Raw genomic sequence first — 20,583 nt, 5'->3', positions numbered from 1 at the left:
AAATAGAAAGACATAAAAACCGACACCGACTTCCAGGTTGCCGCTTCCAAGATAGCTGAAACTGTGAAATTCTTCAGAAACGTCAAAGAGGTAGCCATGCTCCTAATACTGTGTGCTCTCGGGCGTGGAGCAACACTGGCCAAACAGGATGATGGGTTAAGAGTACCCTGCGAAATAACCTTCCGCAAAAAGAAGCTAACAGCATTCTTCGGAGACAAAAATAAGGTCCTAGGATGTGGCAAGAGCTTAACTGTGCAGGGCAAATAGATCTTTAGAGCTCGAACTGGACAAAGGCGCGTTTCCAATTCATCACCTCCCACAAAATCTTCTAATGAAGAACCTTAAAAACTCTCGGCAGGGGACTACTCTTCGATTCCGACTTGGCTACACTCCGGCAAGTAGGAAAGGTAAACATCCTTACCTGAGAAAGATATCATCCTAGCAACTGCCTGAATCTATCCTACTCTCCCTGAATCTCTCCTACTCTCTTTGCTGTGGCTAGAGAGACTAACAACACCTTGGCGAGTTCCCTTAAAGACAATTCCTTTAAGGGTTCCCACGATGGGGCCCGAAACGGAATAATCGGATGCTCTATCTTAAAAGACTCTAATAAATCATGTAAGATTCTGTTGTTTGACAGTTCTGGGAGGTGAAATCTGAAAAAGCTGCTAAGCCTAGATCTATACCCCGCAATTGTCGAATATGACAACCTTTGCAATGGTAGGGCGAGAAATGCTGTGCCCTTCCCTCCTACACCAGCTTCAATAAATTGCCCATCTAGCCTGATAAAGCTTTCTAGTCGATCTCCTTAGGCAGAAAGACAGCTGTCGAGCCACTGCCTTAGAGAGTCCCGTACTACGTGCTGCCCACTGGACAGTCTCCAAGCAGCTAGCCTCAGCACGCAAAGGTTCCGGTGAAAGTAATGGAAGTGCAGCTGTTTGAGTAAATCTCTCCTCTCTGGAAGGAACACAGGGGGCACCGTCAACATCTCCAGGAGATCCGGGAACCAGGGTCTCTGGGGCCAAAAAGGAGCTATCAGACTGTTCCTCAGTTTGACCAGAATTTGGTGAATCGCACCGAACAGGGGGAATGCCTACACCTGGAGGGTTGTCCCATGCGTGTAACATCGCATCCGTTGCAAGACATGGGATCTGCCCCTGGAGAGAAGTAGATCAGCAGACGAAAGTTCAATCTCGTGGTGAAAAGATCCATGGTCACTGGCCACCTTAGTAAAAGCTGAACGTCCTCCTGAACTAAGGTCCACTCACCTCCGAGAACCTCCTGCAACTGGCTCAATATGTCTGCCAACACATTGAATTTCCTTGCAATGAACTGGGGAAAGCGAGAAACCCCGTGGATCTCGCACCAACGAATCACCCTTTGAGCTACAAGATTTAGCGCTGACGATCTTGTTCCCCCCTCTTCCTTGCGGTATGCTAAGACTCTAGTGTCGTCTGAGAAGAGTGCTACTCTCTTGCCCTTGACCAGCTCTGCGAATCAACTTAGCGCTTCTTCTACCACTCTCAATTCGCAGAAATTGATAGCCTCCTCCTGATCTGAATCCCTCCAAAGGCCCTTGGCCTGAGCTTCCTCTAAGGGTTGCACCCCAACCCTGATCTGAGGCATCTGTGTACAAGATGAACGTCCGGAATCGAGAGGACCAGACTTACGCCAATGGTCTGTTCTGACCTCCACCGAAGATCCTCTAGGCAAGAATCATCTCAGACTACCACTGCGCTCTCTTCCTAAAAATTCCAGTGATTCCCGAGACGTGCCTGCAGAGAACGCATCCAGAGATGAGACCATGGAATCAGAAGGGAGAGGGATGACATTCTCCCAAACAAGCTCTTCCATACACTCACTGGTTGAGCCCTGTCTGACATGAAGTTTTCCAGTTGACTCAAGACTGCCAGAACTCATTCTTGAGTCAGGAAAACCTTCAAAAGACGCGTCTGAATCGTCTTACCCAAATACGTCGTAACTTGAGATGGGGAAAGGAAACTTTTCTCCAAATTGATCTGAATCCCTAAGGTTCAGCAAAGATCTAACAAAAAGTCCCTCGCTCATAATGCTTCTTTCTTGGATGATGCCTGAATAAGCCAGTCGTCGAGGTACCTCCTCATCCGGAGGCCCCAACGGTGCATGATAGCTGATACCGCAGACATCACCATCATAAACACCTGAGGTGCTGTAGTCAGACCAAAGCAGAGGACATTGAACTGAAATGTTCCAGATGGGCCCAAGAAACGAAGGCACTTCCGAGATTTCTGATGAATTGGAACCTGGAGATACGTGTCCTTGAGGTCCACCAAAACCATCCAGTGGTCTCTCCTGACTGATTTCAGCAGTGACTGGGAGGTTTCTGTATGACATTTGGTGAAAACTATCAAATGGTTGAGACCCGAAAGGTCTTTGATGGGTCTCCAAGACCCTACCGCCTTGGCGATAACAAAAATTCAGCTGTAAAACTCCTGAGAAGGAGTGGGCTCTATCGCTCCCTTCTCCAACAAGGACCGAATCTCTGAAACCAAAACTATCCCCCTGATGGAAGAAGGGGAATAACTGGGAAGGTGAATCGGAGAGTCAGACAGCGGAGGAACAAAATGAAAAAGGACCTTGTACCTGTTCCTCAGAACTTCGACTTCCCAACTCTCTGAGTCCCACTCCTTCCAGATGTCCGCTAAGTGGGAAAGACAACCGCCTACTGGTATCAACGAGGGGACAACTCCTATTTCTGAAAACCCTTTTTAAATGATGCAGGTTTGGAAGAAGGGACTGCGGACGGAACCTTAGCAGAAAAGTGCACCTTCTTAGGTAATCTGACAGGGGACCAGGAACCGAAGTGCACACCCAGAGAAGGAATCCGAGAACCCTTTGGTGATCTAACTCCCTGAGCTGCCACATGGATCATCACTTATTGGGATTCTATGGCTGAAGTAGAAGAGACAATGTTGACCATCGCTGAAATATCCTCCTTAAACAAACTGTCGCAGAGCAAAATAGGCGCCCTCGACACAACCCTCTTATGGAAATCCAGAAAATGGGGAGGAGGATGACTTTAGAGCAAGTCCCTCCTCTTCTTGCCAATGAAAGTCGTACATCCTGCTGAATTGTTGACTTGATGCACAAAATCCACAAACCCATAGACACCGAAGTAATTACGTTGTCGAAGAGTACTGGGTCTGAAGGAACATACCCCTCTCTCTTCAGGAACCACATTAACCCTGACAACATCCACATCAAAAGCGACAACACCTCCAACTGGTTCCAAAAGAGCAGAAGAGCTTCCACTGATTCGTTAAGGGGCACTCTTATGCCGGCCAAAGGGTTACCCACTACACCATATAAACCCTTCCGGTTGGGAGGTAAAGAGGAATTCTGCCTACCTGACCCTATTAGTGCAGCCTGACTTAGGGTCCGCCTAACCTCAATGCCTGCTCCACCCAACCGAACCAAGGAAACTTACTCAAGAGGTATGGGGAACCGTTGGCTTAGTCGCATATAGCTCTTCGAGCATAGCCTGGTGAGGCTGTATCGGTTCCTTGAAAGCTTTAGACTGCGGATAGGGCAAATGGATGAAATCCTCCATCCGCTTATACTTGCTTTCCCCAGCTTGGGGAAAGCCAACCTCCGTAACAGGACTTTCATCCTCTGAGACCTCCTTATCTGCATCTTCTGGCTGCAATGGAGCAGGAAAAGAGACGGGACGAACAGCAAGACTACCTAACCCTGAAAAAGGGGAACCCGCAATCTCCATACCCTTAGATACCTGACCTAACATAACTGGCCTTACCCTTGAGCCAACCGCTAACGGTTGTGCAAGACCTCCTTCTCCAACAAGCGATGATGTAACACCTAATCCTGTCACACTGTCAATAAAAGGTGCGTCAATCCCGCACCAGGCATACCTGGGACCTACCCATCTGAGCCAAATGTACTCTGTTGCGTGACCCTTCCACCACCAAGAGACGATGACCTAATCGTTGCGCGAGCTGCAGAAGACTGCGCCAAACCTGGATCATACAATGCCGAAGAAGAAACACCTAAACCCAATCCCACTGGATGGCCTGCACCAGCAACTAAGAGCAGAGAAGCCGCAACACCAAAACTACCTTATTGAACCATCATCCTGCTCGGACAGAAACCTGCAGACGCAGAAACATCAATAACAGAAGAGGGAGTACCTACCCCCAACAGACTCGACACCAACCCTGAACCAACACTGTATCCTTTGGGAAGAGAAACTGCTGCACCCTCAGGAAAGGTTGAAAAGGACATAAAAGGAGAAGAGAAACGGGAAGCAGTCACACTTGGCAAAACTACTGGAACTCCAACCGCAGAAGTTAGACAGATAAATGTCCTCAAAGGTGCGCTTAAAGAAAAGTTATGGTCTACTGAAGCCGATATGGCCAAGGCATATCTATTACCCTCCCCACAGGTGGGAAGAGGAACTGCTGAAGCCAACAGACACAAAAGGATCTCAGGCGAAACAATCGAGTCTTCCAAAGCTACACACCAAGCCTGTCCTAAACCCAAAATTTCATGATCCAAATCTGACAACTGGTTAGAATAAATCCTTGTGGAGGCTTCCGCATCAAGCTGAAGGAACCCTGAAGACCAAGAAATAACTTGCCCTGAAGAGAAGGTAACTACAGGAGGCAAACCCAAAGGAAGAACCAGAGGACATATGGGGACACAGAAGAAGAAGTGGAAGATGAAGCCATCTTTTTAAGACAGAAAATATACCGAATCCAATCCCCCCCCTGATAATCCTGACGCATCTCACTAATAAACTCGGGAATTCCTGAGAACCTGATCCTGCACATTGGGAAAACCAAGATGAAAACACAGCCTAACCATGTCCTATAAACCTGTGATAATCCTAACCAATTAGCATTATATTCGTCCAGATTAAAAGACAAATCCTCCGAAGCCTCATTGCTAATTAATAACTCTAACTTTACCCCTAAGGGAAAAGGAACCTTCGAAGCTGAAAGAGCGTCTTCCTTAAATTCGACAGCAGACACTGCCTCTACTACTACATCTCCTAAAGGCTTGGAAACCATATGACGAGGAAATTTCGAGGAAGGAAACAAAATATCTACAGGATCTAAAGGAGACCCAGTCATGCCTGAAAACAAACTCGAACCAGAACCCGAAGGCAACTAACTGCCCCTGCAACTTTTCTTCCTGCACACCTATACTAGAATCCTTAACCGTCCGTGTCTCGCATAAATCTAAATCTCCTTTAGAACTTACACCTTTAGGGGAAAGGGGGGTTTCTGCTGGTAACTCTGCCTGCTCTGCGCTGGGGGGGTGGGGTGTCAGCAGATCCTATCTTCCAGGCTTGCGAGTCTCCATGACCCCCGGCCCATTAGGGCTGGTTCTGGAACAGGCAGGGGGAGTGTAAGAGAATGATTATCCACTAAACTATCTTTGTCTTCATTTATCTTTGAAATTAAATTGGCAGAAAGACTAGTCATACTTGAAGACAATCTGTCTTCCAATTTCCTAAAGAGAACCAACTCTAGCTCTTCCTGATCTACTTTCCTAGGTTCTATCACTGGTCTAGGCTTACTTTGGAAGCTAGTGATTTTCTGTTTTAGGTAAACTTCCATTTGGTCTACCGACCAATCCCTACACACTTCACATCTCTGCCTGATGTTACACTGTACCTTCCTTCGACTAATACAGAGAATGTCTATCATGTTTGAGACTACTCTTCCATTTCTTACATGCTGTGCAGGACCGGTGGGCTCTGATATCTCCACTGCAAGGCTGCTCCGAAGGCACAGCAGATGAGGTGGGCTTTGAAGAGTTGGTCGAAGGTACTTCTTTCTGAGGCATGTCCATCATCCAAATATAGGCAGTCAATCAACCTCTTAAAATGTAGCAAAATCCAAGAGTAATCCAAATGTAATCCAAAGAAAATCCAGTGCCATCAACAGATATAAGGCCAATCAAAAGCTGTGAGGGTTGGGCTACAAGACCAAAAAGTTGCTTGGACCAGGATACGTCCTGTTTGCCAAGCGAATGAAGAGCAATTGGGTGGGGAGAGCTCTGCCAGGTGGTTCTGGCAGCAGTGTTGCCAACAGTAGTACAGGTAACGAAGAGCAACTGGGTGGGGAGAGCTCTGCCAGCTGGTTCTGGCAGCAGTGTTGCCAACAGTAGTACAGGTAACTCAGTGGACAGTGTTTACTTGCAGCGTTGGTACCGCTGACAGTTAAAAATGACCCAATTTAAGGGTAAGTCTGTGGGGATACAGTTCGGGCTGGCGAGCAACCAGGGCTAATTCAGGTGTTTAGTGAGTATTGCAATTCTTATTTTATTATAAAGATATTTTTGTACACGAGACTTCCCCAGTAATAGGAGAACATACTGTGCTTCCTTCCATGATGCCATGCCCGTCACTAAAAATGGTCTCGAAGCATTGAAAAATTTCTACATTTTTTAAGCTTACATAAAAAATATAGTAAGAAGCAAAGATTGCTCCCTCATCCAGTAGTTCTATAGCAGAATAGGCATAAAGAGCAAATAATGTCTGAAAACTAAGGCAGTAGAGGCTGTTCTTACATCCTTAGCTTTGCTTCTAAGTAGGCCAAAAAACACTCCATAACACTGAGTTGTCTCAAACATGAAGTCCATATAAAATGAAGACATGTTTAAACAAAGGAAGAGACTGGTTCTTGCCATGACTTCCTAGGTTATGGATGGTTCTTCTGATTCCTGTTCAGCTCAGGGAATTCCTAAAAAACTCCAACTGAACAGAGAGCCCTCTATACTACTTCCGAGCTGGGAGCTTGTAGCGGGAGCTGGCATACACTCTGAGTATGATTTGACACCAGGTGAGCTTGTCTTTCAGTAGCTGGCAGCCACTCAGAACATAAGCTGGCAAGGGGGTGTGGCTTGCACCCAAGGAGCTAAGTGCTGGGCGAGTTGGAAACTCAAGAGTATGAGTTGGTGCCAGAGGGGCCAAGCGTCAGGAGAGTAGGAAATTGAGATGTCAAATGCTCCTGGAAGTCAAGACCATAACAAACTAAAGGAGAAAGAATGGATCCAGGTCTTGGATAGGACTATAAATTTTCCTGATCAGAGATTGTACTTTTTCCACTAGAGCCAAAACATTTCTCTGATCTTGTGGAGTAAGCTGCTAAGGTAATGGGATACTTGGAAAGGTGGTTCTTTCCTTGAAAAGAATGGAGTAGCCTCTATGAAAAACCTGAACAAACCAAGGTTCTGCCTCCCTGTGACTCCATTCCTCCAAAAATAGGTACAGTCTGGTCCTGGCAGGAGCATGAAGGACTGGAGACTCACTTTGAGGAAGTCTTGGTGGAAGACTTCTTAAAGCACTTAGAAGGGGGCCAAAGGTTCGAGCGGGGTCTCTCATTAGGACGTGACCTTCCTCCTCGAAAGGGCTGTTGCCAATGCGAAAAACTTTGGCTGGAGTAGAAGTTGTCTGTGGGTGATATGAAGTTGCGAGTGGATTATTTCTGAACGGCAGACAGAACCTCCTTCACAGTGCCTTAAGGGAACAAATGCTACTCATTGAGGGACGAAAACGAGGTCTGACTTCTGAGTAACTGTCACCCCTTTAGTGTCAAAGAATACCAAAACTCTCACTTTCAGAATCCCTGGGCAAAAGCTGGGCTAACTCATCAAAATGGTCTCTAAGAGCCTTATAGGCGAACAAAAGAATCTCTAACCAGTCTGAAGAGGTTCACTGCAAGTACTGGGCAGTCCTCAATCTTCCTGACTAAGAAACCAACTTTCCAGCCTAGGACAATGAATGTTTCCCATACTATAACAATATTCCTCATGACGTGATCCAGCTCAGGCGAAGGGAAGAAAAACTTGGCAGAAGAAAAGGCAGCATGACGAGATGCGTCGACCTCTTGACTGCCAACCAATCCTCTACTTCACGCAGGGATCTTTTCTAGGAGGAAGAGAGCTAACTTGGGAAGACAAGGATCAGAAGGAAGTTTCCTTTTTAGGAAAGTGGAAGCAGGGGAACTGGTAAGCATTGGTACAAAGAAGTCCGGGAAGTTCACTAAAAGAATCCTCAGAAGGCTATAACATGAAGGGGCAGGAGCATTGTCATGGTCTGGATCTTCATCATCAGAAGAGATGGATAACAAAGAGTGATCCCCATTCTTGGCAACAGACTTCTTCCTCTTAAGGAAGCCCATCCAATCCTCCAATGGTGGCAAATAGGGGCTAGCAAAGGATCCCCTAGTGTTGACAAAGATGAATGAAGAGACTGTTGTCAGGCGTCCAAAAGCTAGCGCCAAACAGCTGGTGCCAGGTGAGGCATGGAAAGCACTGAGCAAGCTGGAGCACGGGAGTGTGACGCCTCAGACGGGACAGAGGACCTGGACAGGGACTGGCGCTCAACAAAAAATGCCCAATATGAGAGAGATCCGAGCGCCTAACAATATCTGGTGCTCATCAGGAGAATCAGCACTATTCTGGCGAGTGCCAGGACAAAAAGTACTTGAAAAGGCTCAAATATACTAACGCAGGAACAGAGTTCTGATACACTTCCTCTTCAATGGATGACAAGTCAGCATCTCTACCTTTAAGAGCGTATATGCGAAGGCTAGGAAGTCAACACACCTGGCGGCGAACGCCTGGGAGAAGACTGGCTATGGGAAGCAAGATGTGGCTTACAAGGCCTCGACCATCTTGGCGCTAGCACAGGACGTTCAATATTAAGACTAATTAAGTATAACAAGTAACATTTTCTTGTTGGGAGAAGATTCTTCTGAATCTGATGACTACGATGTCACTCATACGATGCTTTTCCAGCGGATTCAGTCGAAACCTATAAACACATGACAAGTTCGACTTGAGGGAAGAAAAATACCTTCTCATTACACTTCAATCAAGACACCTTTTCAGTGGCTGTCTGCCAATACTTGGGAAAAGCTACAGGTTCGACTACCACCAGTATGTCTTCTCCCCAGTGCGGAGCAGGACAGTAACTTAAGTCTAGGAGACCAGAGGGCCCAGATAGTTACCTCTTCTAACACACATCCAGAAAGACGACAACAGGTTTCACTGTATGTAACCCCTGACCTCCCTTGGAACTCTGGTGTGCCTCACAATAGGCCTTTTTTTCTACAGCAGCAAGCCGTTGCTGCTGAAAATGGAAATCCGGGAGCTTTTAGCTTGAGATATTTGCTTCCCCGACTGGACGAGAAGCACCGAGCACGAACCGTGAGCGACCGCATAGTGTAAACAAACAAGATGGCTGCTGCAGATAGGACGTACTCTCAGACAATGTCTCTTCCCACACAAAGAAGTTATCTGTGGACGTCCTTTGCTGTGCATGGGTTTTTGGAAAGAGTAAGAGAGTTCCCAGTGTTGTGGGACCATACTGATGAACTTCACGAAAGTGACCATACTGATGAACTGTTCATGAAAAGTAGACTCAACAATCCGACAATTTCTGGGCGCCATAATGATATCAGCTGATCAGTTTTGCTTACTTTTTCCTACTGCTCCTTGAAACCCCAAGGTACTAGTGTGACGATACAACACTTTTGCTCGCGAGCATCGGCTGGATGCTGGCCAAAACCGCGAGCAAGAAATGACTTGTGCGATACCAGCATAACCTGACGTTGGGTGCTTATCAGACACTGCTTGTTCTGGTAACAGGAAATCCACTGATTTCTTGGAAGAAGGCGATTCTTGAAAAGGAAAATCTCCTTTGGATTTCATAGAAACAATATAACTCTTGTTTGACAAACGTTTGCACTTATCAAACACTACTCCTTTAGAAGTAAGAGGGGAATGCGAAAAGGGAGTCGAAACTGGCGCCCTAAAGTGCTCCGAATCTATCCTTTCCGCGACCTTCTCTGTATGTTCATCAGTCTGAAGAGGAGTCCCACCTACTACACAAAGGAGTAGATTCCTCCTCCAACACATACTCTCTCTTCTTGGGCACAGAAGAGGGTGAGGCTCCTCTTGTCCTTTTCAGTGGACTTGAAATTTCTTAAAAATGCGGACAGCGCCTCAGAAAGTCTTCACTAGTAAGTAGATGATAAATGTCTCCCAGAAATGCCTTTCCAATAGCGTTCTGTGACGTCCTGGGAACGTTCAACAGGATCGTCGGATCGTCTAAGGGGACGTCTACTTGAGGGCAGCCCCCACTCCCCTCCCTTCGAATGTCGGCCTGCCTCCTCCCAGGTTCTGGGGAGTTTGACAGAGACCTCAGTCTAGGAGCACGAGGGGGTCGAGCAGGCACCTCCTCCACTTCACAAAAACTAGATTCAGCACTGGACGTATCATCCATCAAAATTTGCACAGAATCACCAATTTTATGCATAGCATCCATAACTACTTTAAAAGCAGCATTCATTTGACTTTAAGACTGGCACCAGTTCCAAAGAAAGGGAGCTGGGAATTGGAGTTGAGGGAAAAGTAGGAGGAGTATTAATTGGAGGAATTTATCAAATTTTTAGCTGCTGAGCTGGTAGAAACTTATAGCTATGTAATTACTTGCTAAGTTACTTATGTAAAAATCGGCAATCAAACAAAAGAAAAGCAAAAATATTGCACATTCTTTTCAAGTTGGATTTACTATACTGATAAAAAGAGTACAAATCTGTAGCTACAATGGTTAACTATGCAAAACATTTCAGCTAAAGAAATAAGGTCAACCTTTGCAAAATAAGAATAATGTAATAAATGAATGAATTCCACTTCCACTTACTCTTTGTTTCAGATTCATCAGAAGTTTCAGCATCAAAACGCTGCAACATCAACCTTATGTCTTCATTAAACTGATTCCAATAACGGTTTATAACAGTCAAGACATCATCACTCTGTGTTTGACGCTTTTCAAGCTGCTCTATCCTTGACCTCAGATCATCCTCAATTCTTTTTCTCTGCTCTAAACGCTGTAGGATAAAAACTTCATGAACAAATTCACTTTTTAAAAAATCTTTTATATCATATTACAATATGTATAGGTACAGGTTTGCAAACTCAACTTCCTATATCTACAAGTATTTTAAACCAGAACAAAAATGTGCGCTGTGATTGTTATTTTGTAGGTTGGCAATATTGTATTGCAGTTCTGTTCTGTGGATATGGCAACATTGCCAGTAGAAGAAAAGATGTAACACAATGGCCAGCATCATGTGTGATACCCTTTAATAAGGTACTAATTCACTTGGATAAATATAAACATTTGAATAATAATAAATGTGAAGTGGTGTGTGGGGTATTTATATTCTTGTGTATATGTCTATAGATGAGAATGTACTGTACTTCTTTAGTTCTTACAAAACTTTTCTTTTGGTACAGAAGTATTGTTTGAAGTTTTGGGTTCAATAAAGCCTAAAAGCTAGGCCTAGTTTTATAACAATTTATTGAACACAAAATATAACAAGAATGGAAAGATTGCTGAAAACAGAAAGGCTAGACACTGACCCTAATTTGTCATTGGCAGCTCAAGATTTTAAACACTGGTTCAAGACTTTTGAAAACTTCTTAGCAGCCCATTCTCAGGATAGTTTGAACAGGCTAAGTCTTCTCACTAACTTTTTGTTACCTAAAATTTATGAGAATATTTCTGAATGTACTACATATGAGGTTGCTATAAGATTCTAAATTCACAATGTGTTAAAGCTACCAATGAAGTGTTTGCATGAAATCATTTGGCTACCCATCGTCGGAAAGTTGGAGAATCCATAGATGAATATTTTCAGCCTTTATGACTAATTAGCAAAGAATGTAATTTTCAGGCAGTGACAGCTATTCAGTATTGTGAGGAGTCTATTAGGGATGCATTTATTGGTGGCCTACAGTCACTATTAATAAGGCAGCATTTATTGGAGATTAAAACTTTAGATTTAGCAACCATGTTTGACCAGGCTAGGGCATTACAGTCAGCCCACAGAGATTCTGAAATTTATTGTACAAACCCACCTTGTCAGGTGGTAAGTGTGGCAACACCTGAAAAAAGACCCAGAGCTTGACAAATTGACTTTTTGTCTTAAGGTACAGGCAGCTCATGCAAAGGCCTAAGTCGTTCAGGGTCCGGACGTATCTCCCCTCTTAGCTGACCTTATAGCTGAATGTCATCCTTTCTCATCCAAGTCACGCCAGTATTCTTATGGGGATCGGATGTTTATTAGGAAGGGTATTGAGAGAAGGTAGCATAGAACCAAGCAATTCACCATGGCATGGACAAGTAGTAGTGGTAAAGAATGACTACAGGAAACCACGGTTAACTACTGGCTACTCCGAAACTATTAACAAATTCACACTGCTTGACAGGTACCCTTACCCAGCATTGATGATACAGTAAATAAAATTGCTCAGTATCGCATATTCAGTACTATAGACTTGAGGAGTGCTTATCATCAAGTTCACAAAAAGGAGTGCTGATAAACTATATATATAGCATTTGAAGCAGATGGTAGCCTATATCAATTTCTCAGTCCATTTTGGTGTCACCAATAGAGTAGCTTGTTTCCAGAGGATCATGGATAATTTTATACAGGAAGAGCAACTCAACAAAACCTACTCTTTTTTGGACAACCTGACGACTTGCGGTAAGTCACGGGAAGAACATGATATTAACCTTGAGAAATTTCTTGAAGCTGCTGGGTGGAAAATGAAGTTTTTATGTTAAAACAAAGTTTAATGTATACTTACCTGGCAGGTATATATATAGCTATATTCTCTGTTCCACCTGGCAGAAATTTCAAATCTCGCGGCAAACGCTAGTAACCTATTAGTAGTTCAGGATACCACCACCCGTTACCGTGGCGCTAGCGCCAGGAACCGTTCCCACTTGAACCAGATTTTCTCTGACCCTGTCTCCTGAGGGGAGGAGGGTGGGCATTAAATTATATATACCTGCCAGGTAAGTATACATTAAACTTCGTTTTAACATAAAAACTTCATTTTAATGTATGACACTTACCTGGCAGGTATATATAGCTGATTGACACATTTGGAGGTGGGTCAAAGACAGCAACATTATTAGAGTATAAAATATTATTAAAATATTATTAAAACTCTAGGTTCCTTACCTGCTAAGGTAGCTGACTTCATAGGTCCTGCCTCTCAGTCTGCTTAAACCTTAGGAGCTCTCAACAAGGAAGTGTCCTGTATGTTGAAGAAGCTAAGACTGGAACTGACAACTGGGCGTGACCAATGTGTTGACAGAACCCTACAGCCCTCTTATGCCACGGCATTCAAGCTTAGTAATAGATCAGTACCTGAACTACACACACACACACCATACCAATATAACCCAAACCAGACTGAAAAAAGTAAACACACTTTTCTCAGACTACCAATAAACACAACACCATCACCTGATAAAATACTAGCTTAAAAGAAGGTTATGGGGTGGTAACTCCTTTGCCCAATACTGTACACGTATGGACCTAGCGTCTGACAATTATCAAAGGTTGTCTGAATATCCCTCAGATAATGAGACGCAAATATTGAATTCGTTCTCCAAAAGGTCGATTCAATAATTTCCTTGAGGGCTAAATTCTTTTTAAACGCCAATGAAGTCGCGACTGCCCTGACTTCATGAGCCTTCACTTTCAAGATCCCGAAGGTCTGTTCTTGACACAACATGTGAGCTTCTCTAATTAACTCTCTCATAAAGAAAGCTAGAGCGTTCTTTGTCATGGATCTACTGGGGTCTTTGACTGAGCACCAAAGAGCATCAGAATTCCCTCTGATCTCTCTTGTTCTTTCAATGTAGAATCTTAATGCTCTCACTGGGCAGAGGACTCTTTCTTGCTCATGTCCCACTAACTCAGATAAACCGAAGACATCAAAGGATCTTGGCCAAGGATTCGCAGGGTTCTCATTCTTGGCAAAAAAACTTCCTGGGAATGAACACACTGCATTACCATGTCTCCATCCCACTTTCTTTGACATGGCCTGAAGCTCACTAGCTCTTTTAGCCGTTGCCAGAGCGACTAAAAAGATAGTCTTCTTAGACACATCTCTCAGAGAGGCTTTCTCTAAGGGCTCGAATTTACTCGAGGTTAGATGCCTCAAGACAACATCGAGGTTCCAAGCAGGAGGCCTGCATTGTGGCTGTTTCTTAGTACCAAATGACCTAATCAGATCTCTGAGGTCCAAATTATTAGAGATATCAATATCTCTGTGTCTAAACACTGAGGTCAACATACTCTTATACCCTAAACCTTTGATTGTAGACACTGACAATCCTAAATCCTTCCTTAAGTATAGAAGGAAGTCTGCGATTTGGGTCACAGAGGTACTGGATGAAGACACTTTCCTCTTCCTACACCACTTCCGGAAATTTTCCCACTTCGACTGATATACTGCGATTGTGGAGGTTCTTCTGGCCCTAGCCACTGCACTGGCCACCTCTCTAGAATATCCCCTCGCTCTGACAAGACTTTCGATAGTCTGAACGCAGTCAGACCCAGAGCGAGGGTATTCTTGTGAAATCTGTCGAAGTGGGGTTGTCTGAGTAAATCTACTCTTAGAGGAAGAGTTCTTGGTGTATCTATTGTCCATTCCAGTACCTCTGTGAACCAACTTTGGGCCGGCCAAAACGGAGCTATTAAGGTCATCCTCGTTCCTTGGCTCTCCCTGAATTTCTTCATAACTTTCCCCAGTACTTTGAATGGTGGAAAAGCGTAAACATCTAGGTTTGTCCAGTCCATCAGGAAGGCGTCGACCGCCACTGCTTCCTGATCTGGAACCGGAGAGCAATAAGTTGGTAGTCTTTTTGTTCTGGCTGTCGCAAAAAGATCTACTACCGGACGGCCCCACAACTTCCACAGGCTCTGACATACCTCCAGGTGCAACGTCCACTCTGTCGGTAGAAGTTGTCCTCTTCTGCTCAACATGTCCGCTCCCACATTCTTCTCCCCCTGGTATGAACCTGGTGAGCAGAATGACATTTCCTCTTCCGCCCAAAGTAGAACTTCCTTTGCCAGCATGTAGAGGGGATAAGAATGAGTCCCTCCTTGTTTGCGGATGTATGCCAGAGCCGTGGTGTTGTCAGAATTGATTTGCACTGTCTTGTCTCGAATCAACTCTCTGAAGTGCTTCAAGGCCAAGAAAATCGCCATCAGTTCCTTCCTGTTTATGTGCCAACTTGTTTCTTCCTCGCTCCAAAGACCCGACACCTCCTGAGGGCCTAATGTCGCCCCCCAACCTGCGTCCGACGCGTCGGAAAACAAGATGAGGTCTGGGCTCTTCTGTTGAAGCGACATCCCTTCTGCTAACCTGCCTGGGGTTAGCCACCAACTTAATTCCTCCTTCACTTTGACAGGAATTAGAAACTGGAAGGAATCCGGTTGCGATTTTCTTGGCCATGAATCTTTCAGGAAAAACTGTAGAGGTCTCATGTGCAGTCTTCCTAGAGAAATGAACCTCTCTAGCAAAGAGTGTGTGCCCAGTAGACTCATCCACTCTCTTAACTGAGCATCGGTTTTTCTCTAGGAAGTCCTGCACCTTCCGAATGCATAGGGCTTGCCTTTCGGGGGACGGAAAAACCCGAAAAGTCGCTGACGATATCTGAATCCCCAAATAAACTATCTGTTGCTTGGGATTCAACTGCGACTTTCCCAGGTTTACCACAAGACCTAGGTCTTTTGCTAAGTCCAACGTTTGTTTCAGGTCCTCCAGACATTGACTTCTCGATTGGGATCTTATCAACCAGTCGTCCAAATAAAATGGACACTCTGATCCCTCTTAGATGTAACCATCTTGCTACATTGGACATCATCCTCGTGAACACTTGGGGGGCTGTGCATAGGCCGAAGCACAGGGCCTTGAATTGAAAGACCCTGTTCTGAATCACGAACCTTAGATACTTCCTGCTTCCTGGATGAATGGGAATATGAAAGTATGCGTCTTGTAGGTCCAGGGTAACCATCCAGTCCCCTGGACGTACCGCTGCCAGTACTGAATCGTTCGTCTCCATGGTGAATTTGGTCTTTTCCACAAAAACATTCAGTTGACTTACGTCCAGCACTGGTCTCCATCCTCCCGAGGACTTCGCAACCAGGAATAGCCGGTTGTAAAATCCCGGAGATTCGTGATTCAGACAGGTTCTATGGCTCTCTAACATGGAAGAGACTTGCTCCCACAGAGCCTTTTTCTTCACTAAATCGTTGTAATTTGCCCCCAGGGCTCTCGGAGATGTTGCGAGAGGAGGTTTCTTTAAGAAGGGAATTTTGTACCCTTCCCGAGCTACGTTGACGGCCCAGGGATCTGCTTTCAAGTTCTGCCAAACTTCCCAAAATTCTTGAAGTCTGGCTCCTACTGCTGTCTGGAGGACTGAGTTCTCATTGTTTAGAGGTAGTTTTGGCTCCTCTTTTCGTTGGTACTCTCTTGCCTCTAAAGGCGGGTCGTGCAAACGTTCTGCCTCGAAAGGGCTGTTGAGAAGGCCTTGTTTGAGGGCTAAATTCTTTTGGAGTTTTCTTCACCAACTTGGAAGGTAAAAACTTCCTTACCGATGAAGAGAGCAAATCTTGAGTGGCCTTCTGCGAAAGCGCCAGAGCTATATCCTTAATAACCTCTGACGGAAACAGCTGGTTAGAAAGGGGTGAGAACATCAATTCTGATTTCTGTGCGTTGGAAACGCTTTTAGAAGCGAATGAGCACAAAAGCGACCTCTTTTTCAAAACTCCTGCTGCGAACAATGAAGCCAGCTCATTTGCTCCATCTCTGAGAGCCTTGTCCATGCAGGACATAATGCTCTTAGCCACTTCCATATCCTGTTCCTTTTCATCTTCTAAGGAATTCGCCAACGCTCCCAATGACCAATCTAGAAAATTGAAGACTTCGAAAGTCCTAAAAATTCCCTTAAAAAGATGTTCAAACTCGGACGAAGTCCACCAGACCTTGGCCGAATGCAACGCCTGTCTGCGCGAACTGTCCACTATACTGGAGAAATCCCCCTGGGAGGAGGCAGGTACTCCCAGGCCAAGACTTTCTCCAGTAGCGTACCATACCCCAGACTTAGATGCTAACTTGGCTGGGGGAAAAGCGAAAGAGGATTTCCCCGCTTCTTTCTTGTCCTTCAGCCAGTTATTCACTCGTTGTAACGCCTTCTTGGCCGAAATCGACAGAGTCATCTTGAGAAAAGATGACTTCTTAGGAGTTCTAGTTCTTAGAAAACTGAGACAGGGCGGATATACAAGAGCCGTAGGCTGAAATTCTCCTTCAGAAAAATAGGACAGCAGACGTGAAGTAAGGATCTTATAATCCGAAGACGGTTCGACATTCTTCTCTTCAACAAAATCCACTTCTTCTTCTGCTGAGAAATGTCCTTGCAGATCACTATCGTTGTGACACTTTGCTGATGGTAATGTCCTGCCGCCTGCGTCCTGTCACCAACGAAGTCTCTGCGTCCTGCCGTCTGTGTTCTACAACCGTAGAAGAATCGATGTGCTGCCGCTTGCGTCCTGCGTCCATCGTAAACACGTCTGCTTCCTGCCGCCTGCGTCCTGCGTCCACCAGCGGCTCCGCGTCCTGACGTTTGCGTCCTGTTTCTTCCGAAACAATCTTCTTCTTCCTGCGTCCTGGAACACTACGCGATCGCCCGTCTTTGTAGCGCCCGTGCGTCCTAAAACCTCGACACGCAAACACTTGTCGTCCGTCTTCTTGGAAGACTTAACGGGAAGGAACTCGTCCTTACGCCTTGCAGGTCCTTGCAAAGGAGCGTCCCATGAATCGACGAGAACTGCAAGCTTCGACTGCATTTCTCTTAAGAAATCCTTCGTACTATCTTCCTGACGAACAGCCGTAGTAGGAGGAGGAAGACGAGAAGGACTAGGACGCAAAGGAGAACGATCTTGGACTCTACCCGAAGGAGAGAGAAGAGGAGAGGAAAAGCAAGAGGACTGGGGGGAGTCTCTTGACGAAATCCAGGAACGTACGGGCCGTACCGAGACTTCTTCCGATCGCACAATTTTCTTCCTCTTGGTCGGAACCACGTCCTCGTCCGAGGAAGACAAAACCTCCGGGCTGCTCCAAGCTTCACGATCTTGAGCACGTCGATCATGAGTAGTCGATGTCCTTAACGTCCTCTTGAGGGGGCGAGACACTACCGAGTACCGATGTTCGCGCTCTGATGTCGAACCATCAGAGGACGCACACTTCCCAGTTATGCCTTTTCTGCGGCGAACTGCAACAGCCTGGGATCTTACAACAGGACTGTCCGAAGGGATGCCTGACCGTGGGAAAACCTCTCTCGCCTCCCTTCGACTGTCGACATGCCTTCTCCTTGGGTCTGGGAGCTTGACAGAGGTCTAGGTCTAGGAGCACGAGAGAGACGATCAGACGCCCCCTCCACTACACTTTCACTGACATCAAACGCACTCACTTTATCCGTAAGGCGCTGTATTTGGTCTCCCATGGACGCAAGGGCAGCGAAAACCTTTACAATCTGTGTATCGTTCGTGCCCTCCGATACAGCAGCGGGCGCAGGAGATACCTGGGGAGAAGGAACTACCAACTCTACGTTAGAAGGAGCTGGAGAGGAAACACATTCACTCCTTTTACTAGAAGTATTCGACCTCTCACTACGAGAAACAGATCTCCTTACACGATCTTTCTCAAGTCTTTCAACATATTTCATAAATATCTTCCACTCCTTCTCTGACAAATTCTCACACTCAACACACCTACTCTCCCAAGTACACACATTCTCTTTACACTTCTTGCAAATGGTATGAGGGTCGACCGAAGCCTTCGGCAACCTTACCTTACACCCCTCTTTCACACAAACTCTAAACATACTACCAGTGTCAGACATCTTCCAAGAACAATCCAAAGCGAATGCCAAGCTAACGTTTCCAAGTACGATACCAAAAAATCCATGAAAAGTCAGCAACGAGAAGAAAATCCTAGCAGGGAACCACCAACAATGTTGCTGGTTCGGCTGGCAAAAAAATCTGGTTCAAGTGGGAACGGTTCCTGGCGCTAGCGCCACGGTAACGGGGTGGTGGTATCCTGAACTACTAATAGGTTACTAGCGTTTGCCGCGAGATTTGAAATTTCTGCCAGGTGGAACAGAGAATATAGCTATATATATACCTGCCAGGTAAGTGTCATACATTAAAACATTAATTATGAGGAAAAATGTTATTGTTATAATACAATTAAGTTTGTTCATACTTACCTGGCAGATATATATATAGCTGTATTCTCCGAAGTCCGACAGAATTTCAAAATTCGCGGCACACGCAGTGGCGGCCAGGTGGTAGTACCCACCCATTCCCGCCGCTGGGAGGCGGATATCAGGAACTATTCCCATTTTCTATTCATATTTTATCAATGCCACTGTCTCCTGAGGGGAGGTGGGTGGGCACTTTAATTATATATATCTGCCAGGTAAGTATGAACAAACTTAATTGTATTATAACAATAACATTTTGTTCATGAAACTTACCTGACAGATATATATATAGCTGAATCCCACCTTCGGATGGTGGGAAGAGACAGAATAGGATTTTTGGGAAACTAAATTAAGTCGATGATATACATCTTGGTTCCTCACCTGTTAGCATAGCCGACTTCGTGATTACTGTCACCAAGTCTGCTTCTGCGTTACTAGAGTTGCCAGCGAGGTAGAAGACCTGTAATGCTGGTGCGCTCTAGATGATCTGTCAACGGGGGCGTGACCACAATGTGACTAGACCATATGACCATACTTCTGAGGGCAACGAAGCTAAAAACCACCACCTGACCTAACCTATCAAAGTTAGTTCCATAAACTTCTAGGCTAAAGAAAAGGAACGCGCCTCAAGCGACCAACCCTTCAAAAGTTAAAAAGCACCACCTATCCCTTTTCTATAGGATAGGATTCGTGTTGCTTGCTGCCCCTAATAATATATCTACGGATATGTATGGTCCTAGCGACTTACAGATCTCAAATGTCGTCTTCACATTCCGTCGGGAGTGTGAAGCAAACACAGAGTTGCTTCGCTAAAGCGTGGCACTCAGGATGTTACTGAGTGTCATGCCCTGTTGAAATGCTTCCGAGGCCGCGCCCTCACCTCTTGAGCATTCATATTAAGAAAAAATCTCAAATCTTTATGCAAACATAACGAATGAGACTTCTTAAAAGAACTCCTTGACTATAATGCCAGGGTGTTCTTGGACATGAACTAGTCTGGTCTTTTACGGAACACCGCAGATTGTCCGTTGACCTCGACTTTCTATAGTTTTATCAAGATAAAACTTGAGAGACCGACAGGGCACAGGACTCTCTAATGCCCTTGCCCAATAATTTGTGCCATACCCTTGGTCTCCAAGCCTTCGGGTCAAGGGTTAGACAGGTTTTCGTTCTTATCAAGAACGGAAGGCTTAAAGGACAGACCGCATTATGTCCTTTAAAGCTAAAACCTCTGATGATGGCTAAAAGCTCACTAACCCTCTTTGCCGTGGCTAGAGCGGTTAGAATGTTAGCCTTTCTGGTCACGTGTATTAAGTTCGCAGAAAAGAAAGGATAGGTTCGAAATGCTTTTGGCATCAGAAACTCAGACTAACGTCTAAGTTCCATGCCGGAACCTGCGATCCAGAGAATTTCAAGATCTCCCCAGACCTCAAAGATCG

At 45.3% G+C, this 20,583-nt stretch overlaps 1 protein-coding gene across 4 annotated transcripts in view; it reads right to left on the bottom strand.

The window, feature by feature from the left end:
- The window catches only part of LOC135222612 (E3 ubiquitin-protein ligase Bre1-like), a 244,141-nt gene that overhangs the window by 197,922 nt on the left and 25,636 nt on the right, over window positions 1-20,583 (bottom strand). For all 4 annotated transcript variants that reach the window (XR_010316299.1, XM_064260707.1, XM_064260709.1 and 1 more), the window contains exon 3: window positions 10,715-10,901. Coding sequence is in view for 3 of the 4 variants with exons in the window: in XM_064260707.1 (XP_064116777.1) it covers window positions 10,715-10,901 (187 nt within the window). In the remaining variant the exon portion in view is untranslated. The remainder of the gene's footprint in view (window positions 1-10,714; window positions 10,902-20,583) is intronic.

Source organism: Macrobrachium nipponense, chromosome 8 (genome assembly GCF_015104395.2).
Source record: "Macrobrachium nipponense isolate FS-2020 chromosome 8, ASM1510439v2, whole genome shotgun sequence".
In the NCBI taxonomy this organism is placed as follows: Eukaryota; Metazoa; Arthropoda; class Malacostraca; order Decapoda; family Palaemonidae; genus Macrobrachium; species Macrobrachium nipponense.
This window is presented reverse-complemented; position numbering and strand designations above follow the sequence as displayed.